Genomic DNA, 19,388 nt, shown 5'->3' with positions numbered 1-19,388 from the left:
CCCGCTCCCGTCCCGCAGGTTGCGGCGACACGCACCGGGGGCTCGGTACCGAGCGGGCGGCGGCGCCGCGGGGCTCGGAGGAACTTGGGTGAAGTTCGGCGGGGTGCCGGGGAGATCCCGGGTGCGCCGCGGGAACCGGCCGGTCCCCGCCGTCCCGGGGCGCGGGGATGCGGCTGCCCCGGCGCCGCCGCACCGCGGCCGCCCCCAACTTTCCCCGCTGACGGCGCCCGGGGCCGCGGGCGATGGTGAGGGCTGGCCGCCCGCCCGCCGCCGCCCGCCGCCCGCCCGCCGCCCCCGGCCGGCCCCAGGGCTCCACCGGCCGCCGCCGCCGCCCCGCCGCCCCCTGAAGCGGCCGGAGCCGCGCCCGCCGCTGGCCGGGACGATGCTGCGCTGGGAGGCGGCCGCGCTGCTCGCCGCGCTCGTCGGTGTCTGCGTCTGGACCGACGAGACCGGGAAAGTTATCTCGGATCGGTACGCTGTCTACTGGAACCGGAGCAACCCCAGGTGAGGCCGGGGGCGGCGGGAGCAGGTCCCGGGGTGGTGGGGAACGGGCTGCAGAGACGCCCAAGTTTTCGGCTTTATTCCCCCCCTCCCCTCCCCGCCCCGAGCCCGCAGCCGCCCGCCCGCTCGGTGACAGCGGCCGCCGCCGCCCCCTGCGGCTCAGGTCCCGCTGCAGCCCCCGGTTCGCTCCGGTGAACGGGCTGGGTGGCCCCGAGGGGCTCGGCGCGGGTCCCCGGCGGTGCCTCCCAGCCAGGGCTGTCTCCTCCGGCCGCCCCCCCGGGGCTTCCCCCGTCCCCGGGGGCTGCGGCAGCCCCGGGAGCATCGCCCGCGGTCCCGGGAGGCAGCGCCGGGGGTGGCGGGCGGGGGGGGGAGCGAGCGGGGGGGCTGCGGCTCGGCCCCCCCGGCCCCTCTGCGCCCAACTTCGGGGAAGTTCAAGTTTCTCCTCCCGCCGGTGCCGTTTCCCCCGCCGGTCCCGCTCCCGGGGGCGGCTCGGCGAAGGTTCCTGCGAAAAAGCCCGAAATACGACAAAAGGCGTCGGGAGCTGCCGCGGGAGGGCTGGGAATAACGGGCCGGGGTGAAGCGGCAGAAGGGGCTGGTCGGGGTTGGGGGCGAAGCCGCCGGGAGCTCGGAGCAGCTCGGCCCCGCCGCTGCCCCTTTGATTTTCATCTTGGGAAAGAAATCGCTGCGGAGTTGGTTTAGTTTCCCTGCTCTGTCTTTGCATTTTGGATATTTTTATTTTTAATTTTTTTTTTTTTTTCCCTCCCAAACATCCGTGTTGTGGTTGGTTTGTGGATTTTTTTTTTTTGGTGAGAGTTTCGTTTCTGTTGTATTTCTTTGTTCACAATTTGGAGGAACCAGAAGCTGTCGGGCAGTTTGCGGTGAGGGTGGATTCTGCTCCTGGCTCAGGTGGCTGCGACCGCCAGGACCCCCCCACCCTCTTCTTCCCCTCGGACACAACCCACCAGGTTTGGAACGGATCCGCTTGTGAGGACTTTTGTAAAAAGGCAGGAAAATAGAAAACCCGCTGGCCCCAAACCCGGGTGACCCGGCCCCGCGGTGTCCCCCGCGGGGGGTCGCGGGGTGACGCCGGGTTCGGTTCTGCCGTGGGCGCCGCTGCGCCCGCTGCCCTCAGGTTTGGGCTGTTCCGTTCTCTGGGTGAAACGGGTGTTTCTTTGTCCCCGGTGGGTCCCTGCGGGGCCGTGTGGGTGGGCAGCGTGGCCTTGTCCCCTCGTCCCCGTGTCCCCCCGGCGTGGCCGTGGCTGCGGCAGAGCAGCAGCAGCTGGGGCGGCTCCTCGGTGCTCCCCAGCGGGAGGATTTTCGTCTCTTGCCGTGGGAGAGCAGGGAGGGGACCCTTGGTGGCACCTTCTCCCCTCCTGGACTTGTCCTGGTGTCACCATCACAATTCATTCAAGTTCCCAGCTGCGGTTTGGTGAGTGGAAGCGGCGTGGGGCCGAGGACCCTGGTGAGTGGTGACATCCATCTGGCCACCACACGTCCCCCAGGGGGGGACCAACCGGGTGCCATCACCCCCCACCTCGTGTGCCCGTGTCCCCTGCGCCGCCCCGAAATTGGGGCGAGCCCGTCCCTTTGTGCGCGGCGGTGCCTTCGCCGCGGGCCGCGGTGCATATGGATTTTATTATCTCCCTCACATTTTTGTGGGGGATTGCGAGAGGCAGGGATTTATTTTATGTTTTCTTTTTTTTGCCCATTGCAAAGTTTTTGGTTGCACTTCTGGGTCCCCCCCAGCTCTCACACTTCGGGCTCTTTTCTTTTGTTCTCCCAAATGTGTGCGAGGGTCCCCCCTGGGTCAAACTCGGGCATCCCGAGTGACAAGGGTGGCACCGCCGAGTGGCCGGGGCCGCGGCTCCGGTTGAGCACCCAAGGGTTCCCGTGGTGGTGCCGATAACCACAAGTGACCCCTGGTCCTCGGGTGAGGGGTGTCCCGAGACCTGGCGTTGGTGGCGGCTTCGGCTCAGCGTCCCCATCGCCCCCTCGGACGCTCCAGGACGGGCTCCACAGAGAAGGCAGCAGAGAATTGAATTTATCCTCGAAAATAGCTGGCGGTTCATTATTACATATATATCTATATGATATTTTTCTAAATCTGACACTGGCAAGAAAACCATTTTCAAGGGGGAAAATAAAATAGGGCGAAGGAAGTGCGAGGGGATGGGAGGAAGAGCAGACAATGGCTGGTGGGCTGGAGCAGGCGCGTCCGCAGCGCCGGGATGTGACCCAAATTTCGCCACCGCGGGAGCGCCCCGTGTCGCAACCGCCCGGTGTGCTGAACGTTCCCTGCGTGTCCGTGCGGGTCGGGGGATTCCGGGCAGCTGATTATTCGTCACAAATAGAGAAATCGCCGTTGAGTTTTCTGCGTCTTTCTGAACCCAGCGGTGGTTTTATTTCGCCTGTCTCTGGAGTTACTAGAGGACTATCTCATCCTTAAAATGAAGAACAATGTATATGTGCTTTTTCTGGTCTCTTGTTTTCCTTATTTCCCCCTACCATCTCATTTAATAAGAGGAAAATCAAAAGGGATTTTTATTTTTATTTTTTTTTTAAAAAAAGGAAAAAATACACAGGTTAAAATGCCTGATGCTTGTTTGAACCCACAGAGCTCATCCGGCGACGGATATTTTTCTTCAGGTTTATGTTACAATCTATATTTTCTAAAAGGCTGTAATAAATCTCACGGTCAATATGATTTGCCCAGATTAGAATAATTCTATATTTCATAATTGCGTCTAAATTAAAAATAAGTGGTACCTCGGGATGCTGCAATTTGCCTGTTCTGGGGGGATATTCAGCCGCTTGCTGCGGATTTACAGGTTGATTTGGTTTTGTTTTAAGAACGATTTTGTAAGGCTGCATTTGGAACAGGTCGCTCGGGCTTTGCTGGACGTAACCCCCGGGTTATCCTGGAAATAACCGAAGGAGGAAGAACGTATCTTTGTATAACGCTGCACCGTTTGATATCCACCTATAGAACTGTGGGGTTTGCTCTGTGCTTGGTGGACTCACCGGTTTCACTCCGGCTGTGGGACACGGTGCCGTGTCCCGGGACGCTCGTGCGATGGACCGCGGGGCTCTCGCCGGGTCCGGCGTCCTCCTCCGCGGGCTCTTTGGTGGCCCCGGTCACCCCGTTCCGCTCTGGTGTCACGGGAGCCGCTCAACCGGGGGGTGCTTGGGGTGGATTCGCATCCTCAGGACGCGGCCAGCGGGTCAAACCGGGGGTCCCGGAGCATCCTCGGGCGGGACGGCACCACCGGGACCGGGCTCCGCGGCTCCGGGCGCCCGCGATTCGGGACGAACATCGGGAAACCTCCCCGCTATGGGGAACAGCGGGAAGGGGGAGCCTGTCCTGGCAGGGTCCCCCACGCCGGGACCCCCAACTGCGGCCTGGGGGCTGCAGCTGGAAACCTCTGGAAGGCCAAGGAAGGGCAGAGATTTGAGGCTGGTGTTTGCTCGGTGCCGGGCAGGTTGTAGCGATTCCAAACGGCTGTGTTCCCGCAGCCGTTCCCAACGCGCTGCCCCGTGTTTCTGTATCTACAGAGGGGGGAAATGTGCAAAGTATTTGGTATTTTCCTCTCTCTGTTTACACGACAGATACAAATGCTGTAAATGGGCTAGATTTTACCCGTGGCCTATATTTAACTGTGAAGTCATTTCTCTGCCTTGGAAGGCTTATTTTCTGGTATTTTTTTTTGGTTTTGTGAGCACAGCTGGGATTTCTGTTCTGCTCCTCTGCACTCCCCGATCCCGGCATCGGCAACTGGAGAAACGGCTTCTGGCACAGGGGGATTCACTGCGGGCGACGGGCTTTGGGGTCCCTTTGTGCACCGTGGCCTTTGGGAGCCAGCGAGGGGTCTGTGCCGCAGGGATGGTGGAGCTGGGGTGAAGGGGACACGTCTGGATCGTGGTCCCCAGCCTGTTGGCTGTTGTGCCCCTTTTCTCCCGCGTTACCGTCTCCGGAGGGAACGGGGAAGACACACGTTTGGTTTGTTCCAGGAATTGGGCGCTGGAGGGGGCGGCGCTGACGTGTCCCCCCATGGTGGGGTGGGTTTGGTGCCAGCCCTGACCTGGGGTTGTGTCCCCAAAGCTCCGCGTCCCCAAAGCTCCGCGTCCCGCTCCATTGGGGCTGCCCAGACTGGGACCTTCGGGGTCGGCTCCCAACCCCACGTGTCCCCTGGTCCCTGGGGTCCGCACTGGCCTTGGTGAGAAACACACCCTGTCCCCCCCTCCCAGAGTGATGTTAAGGTGAATTTTAACTCTATCACATGGGCATTCATTCCGGTGTCCCCGGGCCGGGGGTGCCGGGGTGGTTGGGGTCCCCAGCGCTCGGCTGCGTCCTGTGCGATTACCACTCTTTTAGTTTCCATCGGTTCCCTTTTCCCTTTGTGCCGAGATCATCGCAGCCCTCCCCACCCCTCTTTTCCAGCCCGTTAAGCCGTGTTAGCGATTCTCCACCAGCCCAGGTCTGCGGCGAACGTGGTTAATGGAGAGCAGAGCAGCTCCAAACGGGGCCGGCGCCTCTGACAAGATTTTCTCTCTCTGCCCGTCGCCGTCGCTCGCCCGGCCCTTCCCAGGGACCGCAATTACCTTCCCTGCTGGTCGCACATTTGGTATCCAAACGCTGCCCATGAGCCGCATCCTAATGCGGGGACAGGCTGGGGGTGCGCGGTGCTGCCGGCGGGTCGGCTGTCCCCCCAGTGTCCCCCCAGTGTCCCCCCAGCATCCCCCCAGCGTCCCCGGCCTGTCCCAATGCGGGGAGGCACAAAGAGGATGGGGCATAAGAATGGTGCGAAGGGCGATGGGGAGAGAGATGCCTCCAGTTACCACTGGAAAGCTTTAAAAGTACTCTTTTGTGTATGTACATATATATATATATATGCATCTGTGTGTATAAATATACACACATACATATATACTTTACACACAAAATAATAGAGATGCCCAAAGACACTGACACCCGGGGAGGAGCTCGCGCCTGTAACCAGACACACGTAACAACAACATCTACCTGTGGGCAGGGGGTTGTAAACAGTTTGTTGTTACGTGTCTGTGAACGCGGTCTCCTGGCCCTGCCGTCCGTCTGTCCGTCCGGCCGCACGCGCGGCCCACGTGCCGTACCTGCCTGCGTTCCGCAGGGTTCAGCTCTCGGGTTGTCTCTGAAATTGCAGCAATTGTTCTTTAAATAGCTCCTCGTTGCTGATGGCGAACGTTTCAGCTCTTCTGTGTTAGGCCTCTAAAATCATGATTAATATCTCGTTTTTATCCTCGGTGTTTTCCCCCCGGCGGGGCAGAGATCTTGCCCCACTTCATTGGGTGTAATGGGATTTATGGAAGGCAAGTGGATCTTAGTGCTGTTACCATTGGCCCATAATAGTTTGGTTTCCCTCCACCGTGGCCCGGCGGAGCCCGATGTGCTCCAGCCCAAAATCCAGCTGTTGTCCTGTGCATAGAGCATCCTCATGAAACCACGGCCAGCCCGGTTTTGTCTCGGCGAGCGGCTCTTCCAGCCGCGCCGACGCCGCGGTGCGCGGCTCCGAAGCCCGAGCAGCGCCCGTGCAAACCGGCGGTCACCGCCGGCCCTTTGGTCTTTGCCGAATGAATTCAGGAGGTACCTCTGATGCCGGGGACACCCTGAGAGCAGCGCTTGCGTTTCACTGGTGTGTCGGGGCTCTTTGTGTGGGTGCAGACTCTTTGCCAGTGGCCCGGCAAACCCTTTGCCACCAGCCGCCGGGCGTGGGGTCCCCAATCTGTCCCCACCGGGCTGGGTGGGAGCTGTGTTGGGTGGCATCCCCGTGGGGCCATTGGGGCTTGTCCAGCCTGTGCCGTGATGCGCCGGGGCTGATTCACCCCCAGCAGCAAAGCTGGGAAGGGATGAGGCCATGAGAGCGAGGGAGCCTGTTTGGTGAGCACCATGTCACGCTGTCCTGTGCCACGCCGTGCCGTGCCGTGCCGGTGCCACCCCGCACGGCCCCGGCTTGTTCCTGGGCAGTGGTGTTAGTTATTTATTTCTCCTCCCTCCTTCTCCCCCTTTGCTTGTTGATGCTGCTGTGGCTGGGCTGCTAAATAGCTTCCCATTGTTCGAGAGCTAATTACCTCTTAATGAGGCTCCTTACTCAAAAGCCAAGAGTGGAGCTGTGGGGTGGGCAGGGGAGGACGGGCAGTGGCGAGGGGGTCACCGGCCCCTCGGGGATGGTGCTTGGGTTTGGGTGGGAAACTGGAGCTTCCTTGGGTGAGATGCAGTGATGGAGCTGCTGGTCCCCAGGGGTGGCCAGGGACATGGTCCCCAAGGGCGGCCAGGGACCAGAGGGCTTTGCCGAAAGTCCCGTATGGAGCCACAGACATGGTGGCAACTGGGCAGAAACGCCAACGCCGCGGGGTTTGCCGATGCCGCTCCAGCGCGGGGCTGCGCTGGTACTTGGTCCCCAGTGTCCCCTCCGGTGTGACACCCGCGTGCAGGGAGGTGTGTGACCTTTAGGGCACGTCTTGAATTTTGGCAAGAGGTGCTCGAACCAGGGTTTCTGCAGGGTCACCCCTGCGTGCGTGTGCCCATGGTGGGACAGCTCCCGCTCGTCCCGTCCCCTGCTGCCCCCGTCCCGTCCCGCGGTGCCAGGCTGGTCCCAGCCCTCACCGTGCGGTGCAGGAGCTCGGCATGTGCCGTATGGCGACACCGCAGACGCCATGGGGGCGGAAAACATGGATCCTTCTCCAAAGGGGCTGGGACAGCACCCGCCTCTGCTCTGATGAGCCTGCGCTTTGTCCCCCCGCTTTGTCCCCCGCGCCCGGGGGGTGGGAGGGTCCCAAACCTCAGAGGGGGACGGGGCGGTCCAAGCCCCAACCCTGCGGAGAAATGAAACAAAGGAGGCAAATTGAGTCCCGAGAACATCACCGACGGTGGGGAAGGACCGTGCCGTGCGGGACCCCCCGGGACGTGTCTGGGGCTCCCTCGCCCCGCGAGACCTCCCTGACCTGCCCGTTCGCTGCGTTCCTCGGTGTTTCTCCCCATCCCAGGAATTGCTTTGCATTCGGGGGGTTTTCGGTGTTTTCCCGCCCGGGTCCCTGGAGATGCCGCAGAGCCCGCGGGCACCGGCGCGGCACCGCCGGCACTCCCGCCCCCGCCGCCACCTCAACCAGCCCTCCGTACTTTGTGTTGGAATGCAGGAACGTGCTTTTATTTCAACTCCTTCCCTGGAATCCGCCCCCCCCAAGAATCAAACTTTGTATTTCAAACCTTGTGCAAACCGTGAATCTCCCCTGGCTCCGTTTTGCAGCTTTGGCAAAAAGGAGAATGAATTGCCGGGGGGGGGGTTGTAAGGACTGGAGAAGGGAAAGACCCCTTAGATCCCCCCCGATCCTCCTCCGGATGCATCCGAATTGTCCCCTCCATCTATTTGATGAGCGTGCCGTTCAGCCCCATTTCAGTGGAAATATTTGCTCTTTCCCCTGGTGCATCAGCAACCAAGTTTTGTGGGATTTTATTTTCCTGCAGAAGAGGAGAAATTATTTGTAGCGGTTTATTTTTCCTTTAACATTACACGGCGAGCAAAACTCTCCCATGTGCTGGGAAACAGATAAAGTGTTTCGACAGCACATACAAATATTTCTGAGCGCTCAGCTTGGCTGCAGATATTCCTGCCCGTCCTCCAGCAGGATTTCCTACTGTGTCTTCTAGTGGGTTTTTATTTAGACCGGCTTGATTTTTTTTCTTTAATTTTTAAAAAGCCCTATTTATATTGGCAGCAAAATAAAATCGGCCAAGCCTGACCCTGTAGAGAACTCGAAAAATCCCAATTCTTCCCTTTTCCAATCCCGTTTCCACTGAGAAAAAAGCCCCTGGACCTCGTGCCCCGCACCAAATCCAACCGCGACGGGATTATTTTGGCGGCTGAGCTTTGCGCCGGCGCCGGGATGCGGGGATGCTCTCGGGGTTCCCCAGGTGCTCCCAAGTGACACAGGGCGGTCCCCACATCCCTTTTGCCGCAGGTACCGACCGCACGTGGCGCATCCGAAAAGGGTTTTATTGCTTTGCGCTTTATTTCTTCCTAATTCTAAATGAGCCGGCGCTGCTCGCCGGCAGCGTCCTGGCCGTGCTGCCCCAGGCCTGGTGGCCCCACGGGTGTCACTGTCACCCGTGCCGGGGGGGTCAGGAGCCGGGGAAGCTCTTTCCCAGCCAGCTCGATAATCCCAATTATTATCAGGTTTCTCGATCAGGGGCGCTTATTAAACTTGGCACGGCTGGCGTTGCCGTTCCGGCCGCTGCCTTGGCAGGGGGATTTATCCGCTGCCGGCGCGGGAGGGAAATTGAGTGGAAAAACGTGGGGCTGAGCCCCCCGGGATGGATGGAGGGGGCGGGCGAGGGGGCGGGGGCGCCCGGCTGGGACTGGCAGCGGGCGCTGCTCCGGCGCTGGGAGACAGGAGCGATGCCGTGTCCGTCTGTCCCCCGCTCTGTGGGGCTCTGGGGAAACCCCCATTCTGGGACAGGCGCCGTGTTTTGGAAACGTTTCATTTTTTAAAAGAATATATAAGTGTTTGCGAACTGCTTGGTATTTTCCCCTTGCCTTGAAATGAAAGGGAACCTCTATCAGCCTCCTCTCCCCATCCCATCGGGAACACCAGCGCTTTCTATATGTGGGCCTTGCGGATCCAATTCTGCTTCTCGTCCCATTCTGCGGCGCTTTGCGAACTGACGCTTCCTCTTGCGTTTCTTCTCCAAATTTCATGTTTACCAAGACAATTCGCCAGACCCGGAGCTGCCTGCGCCGCCGTGCCGGCCCTTGGGAAGGGGCTTTTCCCAAATCTCAGCCAAATTCGTGTTGTGGTTGTACAACCGCTGGGGGATACGGCGCCAGCACGCGGCGTTTCCGGCACGGCTGCCGGTCAAGATGGTGCTTCCAGTTTGGTTTCCCAAAGAGAATCCAAACCGTTGTCCAGGATAGAAGCGGCTTTTGGCCGCGGTCGCTCTGGAGCGTCGTCTCCGCCGCGTTGCCGCGGGTTCGGTCGTGGTTTGGCCAAGGGGTGAAACACCGGGGTCCCGCTGACCCCCGGCATCGCGGGTGGAACTAAAGGCTGAACCCGGGGTAGGGGGTGGGACGTGTGCTCTGGAGGTGACATCCAGCCCATGGTGCTGCTCATCGCCACGAGCTGCCGTCCCCTCGGGCTGCTTTGGCTTCCCCCGGGGTTGGGATGGGATGGGGCCGGGGACGTGCGCACGTGGCAGCGGGAATCTGGGCTCCAGAAAACATTGCAAAGCTGGTTAATAATAATACTAATAAATCACAATGTTGTCTTTTAAAATAGAAGGCTTTTGGATGAGCTGGAAGGATTCTCTCATCACTCAGGCAGCGAGCTGGGGCGTGAGCTCGGGATCCGCTTTCCAGCTCGTTACACGGAGACAAACGGCCTCTTCCCCCTCCCAGCCTCAGTTTCTCTGCTGTTAAGGTGAGGATCGCTGCCAGGGGCTAAATTAAGCAATGAAGATTTGTAGAGCGCGTGGAGACATTGAGCAGGACGTGGGGCTCCCAGCGCCGTGTCCTCCCGCTCCGTGACCGGGAGTTTCGGCGGGAGCTCCGCGAACACCGCGAGCGGCGCCGATGGCGTTGGCTGCAAAGCTCCTTCTCCTCCAGATGTGCCGAGCCCGGGGCACGAGGAGGGGCCGCCTTGGCGCTCCGGTGGGGACACGGTTCCCCTAGATGGGGACGCGGTGGCTCGGAGCCACCGCTGCGTCCTGCACCCATCGCACAGCCAAGTGCGTTTGGCAGCGCCGGAGCCCAAACACGTTACGGCTCCGTGCAGCCGCGGCCCTTTGCCAGGGGTCCCTCGCTGCCCCAAGGGTTGGCAACAACCCGGTGTCACCGAGGGTGTCCTGGTCGCACCGTGGGTCCCGTCCTCGGCGGGGGGGGAGCTCAGCTGCGTGGGTTTATGGGTTTTTTTTTCTTCAACATTGTAATATTTGTTTCACCTTATAAATCACCCGGCCGGGCTGCCTGGTCGAGGGAGGATTTATGGGCGCAGGTGTAGCTGCGGCGAGAGGGACGCGGGTCCCGGGAACAACCCGCTTTCATGTTTCGCTAATGACGCCGTTGCAGCAGCGATGTTGGCGCAGGGAGGGATGTTGCCCGGCTGTAAATCCCGCCGGGACGGGTCCCCGGGGCGGGATGGACGCGGCCGGGATGCTGTGAGGTCCAGCACACGGCCGCGGTGCCGCTCGGGGTTTTCTTGGTGCTGGTCGTCCCCCAAACCATCCACAGGGTGAAACTGGGGGGCTCAGCCCCCCGATGAGCCGAAATGGGCATTGTGGGGGGTTTAACGCACTTGGCGCTCACACCTCAGCTGGAATGGTCTCTGCCCTTCGGGGCGCTGTCACACCCTGGTCCCCAAGGGTGTCTGTAACTCGGCATGGGGACGCTCGAGGAGCCCAACCGGGAGAGCCGGGCCTGGCGCCGGTGCAAACCGGGAGCTTTGCCGTGACCCTCGAAGGCCGGTTCGAACCTCGGGAAGGTCTCACTTTCCCACAGCAGCACCGCTGTGACGCTGGGGACGGGGGAAAGTCATTAGCTGGCTGCTAACGAACGCGGCCGGGGGTGTTGGGGTGCGTGGTGAGGATGGGGCTGTGGGACCCTCCCGGGGTTCCCGGCTCCTGGGGGGCCGGGGCAGCTCCGGGGGGATTTTCCCTGCGCCAGCGCTGCCCGCAGCAGCACAAACGAACCAAGTAATTGGCAACATGGAAATATTTTGTGCTCATTAAGCAGTGGGAAGCGGCGGGTGAGGAAGCGGCATTCTCCAGTGCGGGCAGGGAATGCCGCCGGCGTCCCCGGGGGCTGCCGGCAACCAAAAACCTGCGGCCTCTGGCCAGGAAGCAGCCGGTGATTGCTGGGGATTGGGAGCTGGGGCAGGGTCTGGAGCACCCCGGTGCGGTTTGGGGGGCAGCGGGACACCCCGATGTGCTGCGGGGAGCACAGGAGCCGGTCCGGCCCCTCCGCATCCTCCACCGCGCTGTGCCGGGGTGGCTTTGGTGCGGTCCCCCCGCCCCGGGGTCTCTCGGGGAGCGCCCGGCGGGGCCGCAGGCGGGGGAAGCTTTATGGCTGTAGTTAAAGTGACTTTATGATATTGTATCTGAACAATTGCCAGCTATTATCTGGATCGATGCTGCGGGATTGAGACACCGGTTGATAACCCAGCCAGGGCCTCTCTAATCGCTCTGAAAGCGCGCGGGGTCGGTTGTGCTTTCCATAAAACCCCTCAGCGTTTTCTAGTCTAACTCTCTGGCCTGGGCTCCACAATGGGTGCGGGTCCCATCTCCTGCCCCCCAACTCACCGTTTGCCCTGGACGGGGAGATTTTTGGGGTCCCCGTCCCACCTGCGCCCGCTCGCAGCAACCTGGGGCGCGTCACGTCACCTCTGCGCGCTCCATCCTCTGCAGCTGCGAAACCAGGGCAGTGATACCTTCCCCACCTCGCAGAGGGGCTGGGAGGCTTAATTAGTTAATGTTCGTAAAGTGCTTTGAGGATTAATTAATATTGCGACTCTAATTTTTTCCGATGGTGAAACGCCACTTCAATATCTCTGCGCTGGTACCTTCCTCCGTGACCCTGTAAAGCAGATTTACCCAGGGATGTCGCTGGGCACCCTGTCCCTGGGCGGCATCATTGGCCCAGTGCTGAACTGGGAGGCCACTGGTATGAGGGGGAGCTGGGATCAAGGTGTGAATGGCCCCAGTTCCCTCCAGTCCAGAGACTGGTTTACCAACTGCCAGGTTTTAAATAATATAAATGACATGAATTTTATATTTTCTTCTTCCTAGAGTTCTTTAATCCCCGGGGTTTGGTTTTTAGGCTTTTCTCCGTAACACAAAGAGCAGAAATGCATTCTTTTAATGGTAATCGAGCTTCTCGCATCATCGCAGGACTTGGAAGCTGCAATGGGCTTTAAATAACACGAGGGCGAGTGAATTCGGGTTGTGGCTCTTCAGCTGGCTCTGGGGTTCTCTTGTGGTTCCCCAAGGCCGGAGGGGCCGGAAGCCGCGTCCCTGGCCCGTGCGGGGACACGTGTCCGTGGGCGCGTTCCCCACAGCAGGATGTGAGTTGGGGGGCAGGCAGGGACCCACAGGTCCTGGTGACCTTCGGGAGGCCCCTCAGGAGCGGCGTTGGCCATAACCTGCATCCAGCATCACCCGCAGCCACAGGCCGGCACTTCCCAACCCGCTCGCACACGGACACGGGAGCCGGGTCCTCCCAGGCGGGGCTTTCGGGGCTTTTTTTGCTGGCATTGTCACCCCTGTGCCCTGCGAGCTGCCCCGTGTCCCTCTGCCACACCGCGGTGGGTTCCCGCACCAGCACCAGCGGTTACGGCTGCACCGGGAGCGCTCGCCCGCACTCCCATCCCCAGCACAGCCAGTGCCAGGCGGTGAAAGAGGCTCCCGAGCGCTTTCCGGCTGGGGGAAGCGTTTTCCGGCTGCTGGGAGAAACATCTGGATCCAATTGCTGCTCCTTGTGCAGCTGGATGGGCCAGACCCGCTGCTCCCGCACGTCACAACAGGGTCACTTTGCTGCGGAGGGACCCGCATGTCGCCATCCCACCAGAGTCCCACCGGAGCTCCACCGTGTCCCCATCCCACCCTGGGTGTCCCCTTGGCGTCGCTCGGTGCTGCCGGTGCCCATCCCCGGTGCCCTGCGCCCCGTCCCGGGGCGGCCGCTGCCCGCCTGTGCCTTTTGTCAGCCTCGGAGCACTTGACCTTGAGGCGGCTGGCAGAGCCCTGCAGCTAATCGCGTTAGAGGTGTCTGACTGCGGCTCCGCGCCTCTACCTGAGCGGCATGAGCAAGGGGGACGCGGCGGGTTCGCGGCGCCCCGGCTCAATAATTGATGCGTTTTTCTCAACTCCCCCTTCCGTGGAAGGAAACCCAAGTGCCGGCGGCGGCTTCGGGGTGGGGACGGGGGAGCGGCAGGGGCTGGGGTGACGCCGCGCGATGCTCGGGGATGGGGACGGGGGGCAACCGCGCTGCTCGCCGGGGATGGGGCGGATGGGATGTACCGAGGGTGCTCGGTGGGCTGAACACCCCCCTGTACCCCCCTGCTCAGCCCAGCCCCTCCCTGTGGGGACACCCTGGGATGTGCTTTTTGGGAATCCCTGCAGAAACCCTGGAAACGTGTGTTCCCGCGGGAGCGTCGAGTGTCCTCGCGCTGAGCATCTCCCTTGTCCCTTATGAGCATCTCCCTTGTCCCTGTGAGCATCTCCCTTGTCCCTACAAGCATCTCCCTCTCCAGCGCCCAGCACAGCCCTCTCGGCTCCACCACGGACCACCCGTCACCTTCGGCCACCCTGGACCCTGCAAGGGGGACATTGGCCCCAGGTGCCCCCCAGGAGGGCAGAGCGGCCTTGATACCAGCCCCCTCCCCTCTGCCTCTTGCTTTCCTTTTTTCCCCTTTCCCCTCTTAGCAAAGCGCGGAGGGAAGGGGAGAGATTTTAACCTTCTGCCTGGAACCAATTAAAAAGGTCTTTCCACAGAGACGAAAGTGCTCGAGCACCTTTGTGCGCTGCGAGCGGGGGGAAGAAAGCCGAGGCGGCCTTTGAAGGGGGGATGGAGGTCCCTCCGCTGGGACCCCTCCGGGCTTTCAAAGCCGCTGTTATTTCTTTATTTTTAAATAGCCAAATTAAAGTGACTCCCGCTTCCTTTCCTTCCCCGTTAGCGCATCGTGCGGCGAGCACGTGGACCCCCGAGCCGGTGGGGATGCGGCCGGTGGGGATGCGGCCGGTGGGGCTGGTCCTGGGCATGGGGGGCACGGGACCCCAAACCGCAGCCCGGGACCCTCGGGCATGGGCAGAACCTCCCGCCCGCTCCTGCCATGGATGGGCAGAGGTGGCGTGGGCAGGCTGGGGGTCCCCGCCAGCCCCCCGTCCCCCCAGCACGCTGCCCCTTGAACTCGAGCAGCCAAACGCATGAGTGGGTTTGTTCAAAGGGACCCCCCCGCGCCCCGTCCCCGTCGGGGCGGGTGAAAAGGCGGCAGAACAAAGCACAGGAAGGATTTGAGGTGGTTTCCGCGCAGACCTGAATGTCGAGCTGCTCAATGGAAGAGGCGACGCCGACGCTTTCATCCCCGAGTTTGGCCGAGGGGGCGAAGGGGCGCGAGCTGCCCCCCCACACACCCCAGATGCTTTTTTCTTTCTTGTGTTTTTTTTTTTTATATAGTCTCAGATTTATTTTTCCACAGTATAATTCTGAAAGACAGCGGAGTATGAATTATTCATTCACCCCTAACTGCCTTTGCATACAATCCTGGCCGGAGGAGAGTGCCCGTGTCGAATGCATTTGTGTGCGGAGCTGGGCCCAAGCGGATTGAAATCAATGTTTCGGGTTCGGGAGGGGGGATTGTTTGGTGGTGCTGGGGCTGGGGGGGCTGGAGCACGTGGGGAGGTGAGCGGGGTGGGAAGTTATTCCCTTTGCAAAGGGGCGATGGGGGGGACGGGGACAGACCGGGGTGCTGGTGACTGTCCCCAGAGCCCCGCGGTGGGGCTGGGTGTCGCGTGTGTGCGGGGGGGCCGAGCTGCTCTGTCGCTGCCCGCCGTGGGGCAGCCGGCATGGAGCACGTGGCTTATGGGTGAAAAGAGGGGGAAAATATAGCGTTTTTAGTAAATTTATCCTGTTCTCAGATGCTTCTTTAGTGTGACTTGAGGTGTGAAGCCTGGCTGGGAAGGGGGAGATTCCCCAAAGAGGATCCAGTGGGGGGAGCTGCTGCCCCCACCCCGGTCACCCCGTGGCCCCCTACAGCCCCCCCACCCCGTCCCCTTCCCTGGGGACACTTGGCTGCCCGGTGTCACCGCCGGCCCCTGGCGTGGCTGTGCCGGGACCTTGACATCGGCTGCCAAAACCCACCGGGGGACGCGGGGGTGAAGAGGGGGGGCTGCGCTGGGCTGGGCTTTAATCTGATTAGTCTTGGAGTGAACGGACAAAGCGAAAAGGCTTAAACCCCGTGAAAGGAGCGGGGAGGGGCGGGGGGGCCGTCAGGCCCTGGGAAGTGGAGACCCGGCCCATTTTGCCAAATGGGGTCAAATTTGGTTGGGGTGGCCACCCCGTCCCCTGCTGGGGGTCCCTGCGCCCCCCCAGCCTCACGCGGCCATGGAGGTGACAGGGGGACCCAGCGGTCACCCGGTTCCTTGAGCGGGACAAGGGGGTTCCCCAGGACCCCCACCCTGGACCCAGCCTGTGGTGCAGGGAGCTCTGGGTGCCCGGTGAATGCCACCGCGCCGGCAAGTCGGTGACACTTTGGTGACCCCCACCACATCTCTGGTCACCGCGTACCGGTGACTTGTGCCAGCGGCACCTCCGCTGTGGTTGTGACGTGAATGCCGTTCTGCTCCAGCAACACACAGGGGGTGTCCCTGGGGTTTTTGGGGAGTCAATGGAGCCGCGATGGGTGACCCCAGCGAAGCGCCGTGTGTTGCAGAATGGCCGTGGCTGTCACCGCGGGCTGTGCCCGGTGCCATTGGCGGTGGCACACGCCAACGTCCTTGTGTGGAGTCCGGCTGAGGGTGACGGGGACCCTGTTGGTGCGGCCGGGGGTCACCCCAGCGCTGGCACATCAGCGGCTTTGCCGCAGGGTGGGAGCAGTCGTGGTCTGTGCCCCGTCCCCTCCGCGGGGCGGCCGCGCTCCCTCCGCCCCGCTCCCCGCATCGATCCCCCCGATCGATGGGCGCTTCCCTGCGGGCGGGGGGCGGCGCTGCCCGGCCGGGCGGGAGAAATGGCTTTTTGCAGAAGCCTTGAGCGGGTTCCAGCATCGATCTCCTGGCAAGGAGCTGAGCCTCGTCAGAGATCAATTAGAGCAGTCATTAGCCGAGCCCCAGAGCGAAGCATGAGGCTGGGCGGGGAGAGGAGCCCCCCAGCTCCGCCGCTGCCCCCAGCTGCTGGGGGGGGTCCCCTGTCACCACTGTCCTGCGCTTTGGGAGCTGCCGAGCGCACGCGTGTCACCCCGAGCGTGCACAGACCCCTGTGTGCCTCAGTTTCCCCGATCGGCAGCCAGGACGGAGGCTCTTTCCAGCAGGACCGAGGGCTTGGCGATGGTCCCAGGGTGGTGAGCGCCTCGTGCATCCTGATGTTTGCTTAGAAAGCAACTTGGAGCCGTTGCTGTGGCCGGAGCTGCTCCCAGGAGCGTGGCTGGGGACACCGCACAGCTGTCCCGGGAGGTGACAAGTGACACGCGGTGTTTGCAAACGCTGCGTGTCTGTCCTGGCGCAGGGCAAACATCCCGCGGGGACACGGTGCCGAGGAGCGGGACCTCGGCCAAGTCATTGTCCTGCTGCCGGGAGGGAGCGGCGTGGCCGAGGCCACCCAGGCGGTGACACGGGGGCTGGACGGGACCCCCGGCGTGTCCCCGGGACGGGAGAGCCCCGGGACCCCCGGCGGGGAGATGTGGGGATGCAGGGGGACGATGCGCTGGGGGTTTGTGGGGGGAACGGGACAACATCACCGCTCAGGGCTGGAGCTTTTAAGCGCGTGAAGGACCTGACCTGCAGGTCCTTGTCATCGTGCGGGGACGTGTCGGGCAGAGCCGCCAGCGGCTCCTCCGTGTTTGCACAAGCTCTGTGGTCCCTTCTCTGGCAGCTCACCAAGAGTGGCCCTGGGGACCAGAGGGGACCGGGGATGTCTGGAGCGAGACCCCCAGCCCCATCCTCTCCTTGTTTCTCCCCACAATTTGGGGGTTTGCGCCCCCCAGGAGCACTCGCGGTAGTGGAGGAGGAGGGAGCCGTGTGGCGTGGGGTTCGCCATCCACCCTCGTCCTCCCCGCTTCCTTCAGCCAAACCACGGCTGCAGAGCGGAGCCCAACGGGGTTGGACTTGGCGATCGTGAGGGTCTTTCCTACCAAAATAATTCTGTGATTCTAAAGCGAACGCTTGGGTCGGGGGAGCAAGGACCTGGCGCAGGTTCTGCCGTGACAGCTGCGCTGCCCGGGAGCTGCAGCTTCCAAGAAACAGAAAATATGGAGGGTTAAAAAAAAAAAGAGAGGAAAAAAAAGTTCCCCGATTACATCTGGTGAAGTGACAAATCTGCCAGGCAGGTGATTATTCTGTGTACGGACGTGCTGAACACAGATGCCGATAGGATTAAAGGGGAAGGGGGAGAGCTCACCCTGCTAAACCAACACCTGATAAAAGAATAAACCAGCCGGAGGAATAAATTGCCTGCGCCGCCAAGGTCGGGAGCTGCCGGTCCCAGCGCCCGGGGAGGGGCGGCGGCGCAGCCCCTGTGCCGGCACGGCCCCTCCGGCACCGGGCACCGGCCCCGCCGCAGCGCCCGCTCCGGCGCCCGTACCCGGCATGCCCTCGCTGCCTGGTTGCTTTCCAGGCACGTCCCGGGCATCCCCTTGGGATGACGCAGAAAATTAACAGCAGTTCAGATCTGAGGAACTTTATGACACGTGTATGATAGGACTGAACCAGGGCGTAATTGAATGACGGATGAGCTTCCAAGAGCCACATTTCCAGGGAGTAATGAAAAATAGAAGTGCTATTGACTAAAGGAGCTTTCGGCGGCCGGGCGGCGCGGCGCGGGATGAGCCGGCTGCCGGCGGGGGGAATGCATCAATACGGCAAGTAATAGCTCAGTTATTATAACTCTGGAAATGTCATTCAGGCCTAACCAGAGAACACTAGCTATTAACTAGCCTTAAACAGAAAGCACCAGGTGGGGAGGCCGAGCTGGGAGCTCCCGATAATTATTTTACTTCTTCGCACGGCTCCGTCGCTTTTTCCGTTGCGGGGGGCAGGCCCGGGCGCGCATCCCGCTGCGGCGGCCCCGGGAGCCCCTGCCCGCGCCGCTGAGCCGGGCTGGGCTGCTCAGGAGGGTCCCCATCGCCCCCCGGCGTCTGCCCCCGCCCGGGGCTGCCCGTCCCTCGCAGGGCTGCGGGATGCGGGTGTTGCTCTTGCCGTCTGTGGCCATGAGCGTGGGGCTGCAGCCTTTGTGGGCGCATCCCTCCCACACACACGGCCCTCCTTGCGTCCCTCCCTGCACACGCATCCCTGCCCGCATCCCTGCCTGCATCCCTCCCTGCCCGCATCCCTTCCTGCCTCCTGCCTGCATCCCTTCCTGCCCATATCCCTGCCCACATCCCTTCCTGCATCCCTGCCCGCATCCCTCCCCACATCCCTTCCTACATCCCTCCCTCCCCGCATCTCTTCCTACATCCCTCCCTGCCCGCATCCCTTCCTGCCTCCTGCCTGCATCCCTTCCTGCCCATATCCCTGCCTGCATCCCTCCCCACATCCCTTCCTACATCCCTCCCTGCCCGCATCCCTTTCTACATCCCTGCCCGCATCCCTTCCTCCCCGCATCCCTCCCCGCATCCCTCCCTGCATCCCTGCCTGCCCATATCCCTGCCTGCCCATATCTCTGCCTGCCCATATCCCTGCCCGCATCCCTCCCCACATCCCTCCCTGCCCATATCCCTGCCTGCATCCCTGCCCGCATCCCTGCCCGCATCCCTGCCCGCATCCCTGCCCGCATCCCTCCCTGCCCGCATCCCTGCCCGCATCCCTTCCTGCATCCCTCCCTGCCCGCATCCCGCCGGAGCCTCCGCCGTGTGGTGCGGCAGATAACCGGCAGAGCCGTGATCTTGGCCGTCTCGGGGCCCGCGGACCCCTGAGGTGTAATGAAAGCCTGTGGGAGAGTATCGAGTGAACCTAAATGGATTTTCTCCATTAACACAGACCCATCAGCCCGTTATCAGCTCCGGGGCTGCGATTGCAGCGCCTGGCACTTAAAGTGCTCTTGGCCGGTGACGCCGACATCACCGACATCTGCTGCCGCGGCACAGCACCCACCCACCGGCACCGGCACCCGCTCCCTGCACATACCTCCCTTCTCAGGGGCTGTCCCGTTTTGGGGTGCCCT

General features: G+C 62.0%; 1 protein-coding gene across 1 annotated transcript in view; it reads left to right on the top strand.

Moving 5' to 3' along the window:
* The first annotated feature begins 319 nt into the window (after window positions 1–319).
* EFNA2 (ephrin A2) overlaps window positions 320–19,388 on the top strand; it is a 36,022-nt gene continuing 16,953 nt past the window's right edge. Inside the window, exon 1 of the mRNA XM_082071971.1 lies at window positions 320–504. Coding sequence (XP_081928097.1) covers window positions 383–504 — 122 coding nt within the window. The 5' untranslated portion in view covers window positions 320–382. The remainder of the gene's footprint in view (window positions 505–19,388) is intronic.

This window comes from Streptopelia decaocto (assembly GCF_964273445.1).
Source record: "Streptopelia decaocto genome assembly, chromosome: 24".
Lineage (NCBI taxonomy): Eukaryota > Metazoa > Chordata > Aves > Columbiformes > Columbidae > Streptopelia > Streptopelia decaocto.
Note: the sequence above shows the minus strand (reverse complement) of the source record. Positions and strands in the feature narration are given on the sequence as shown.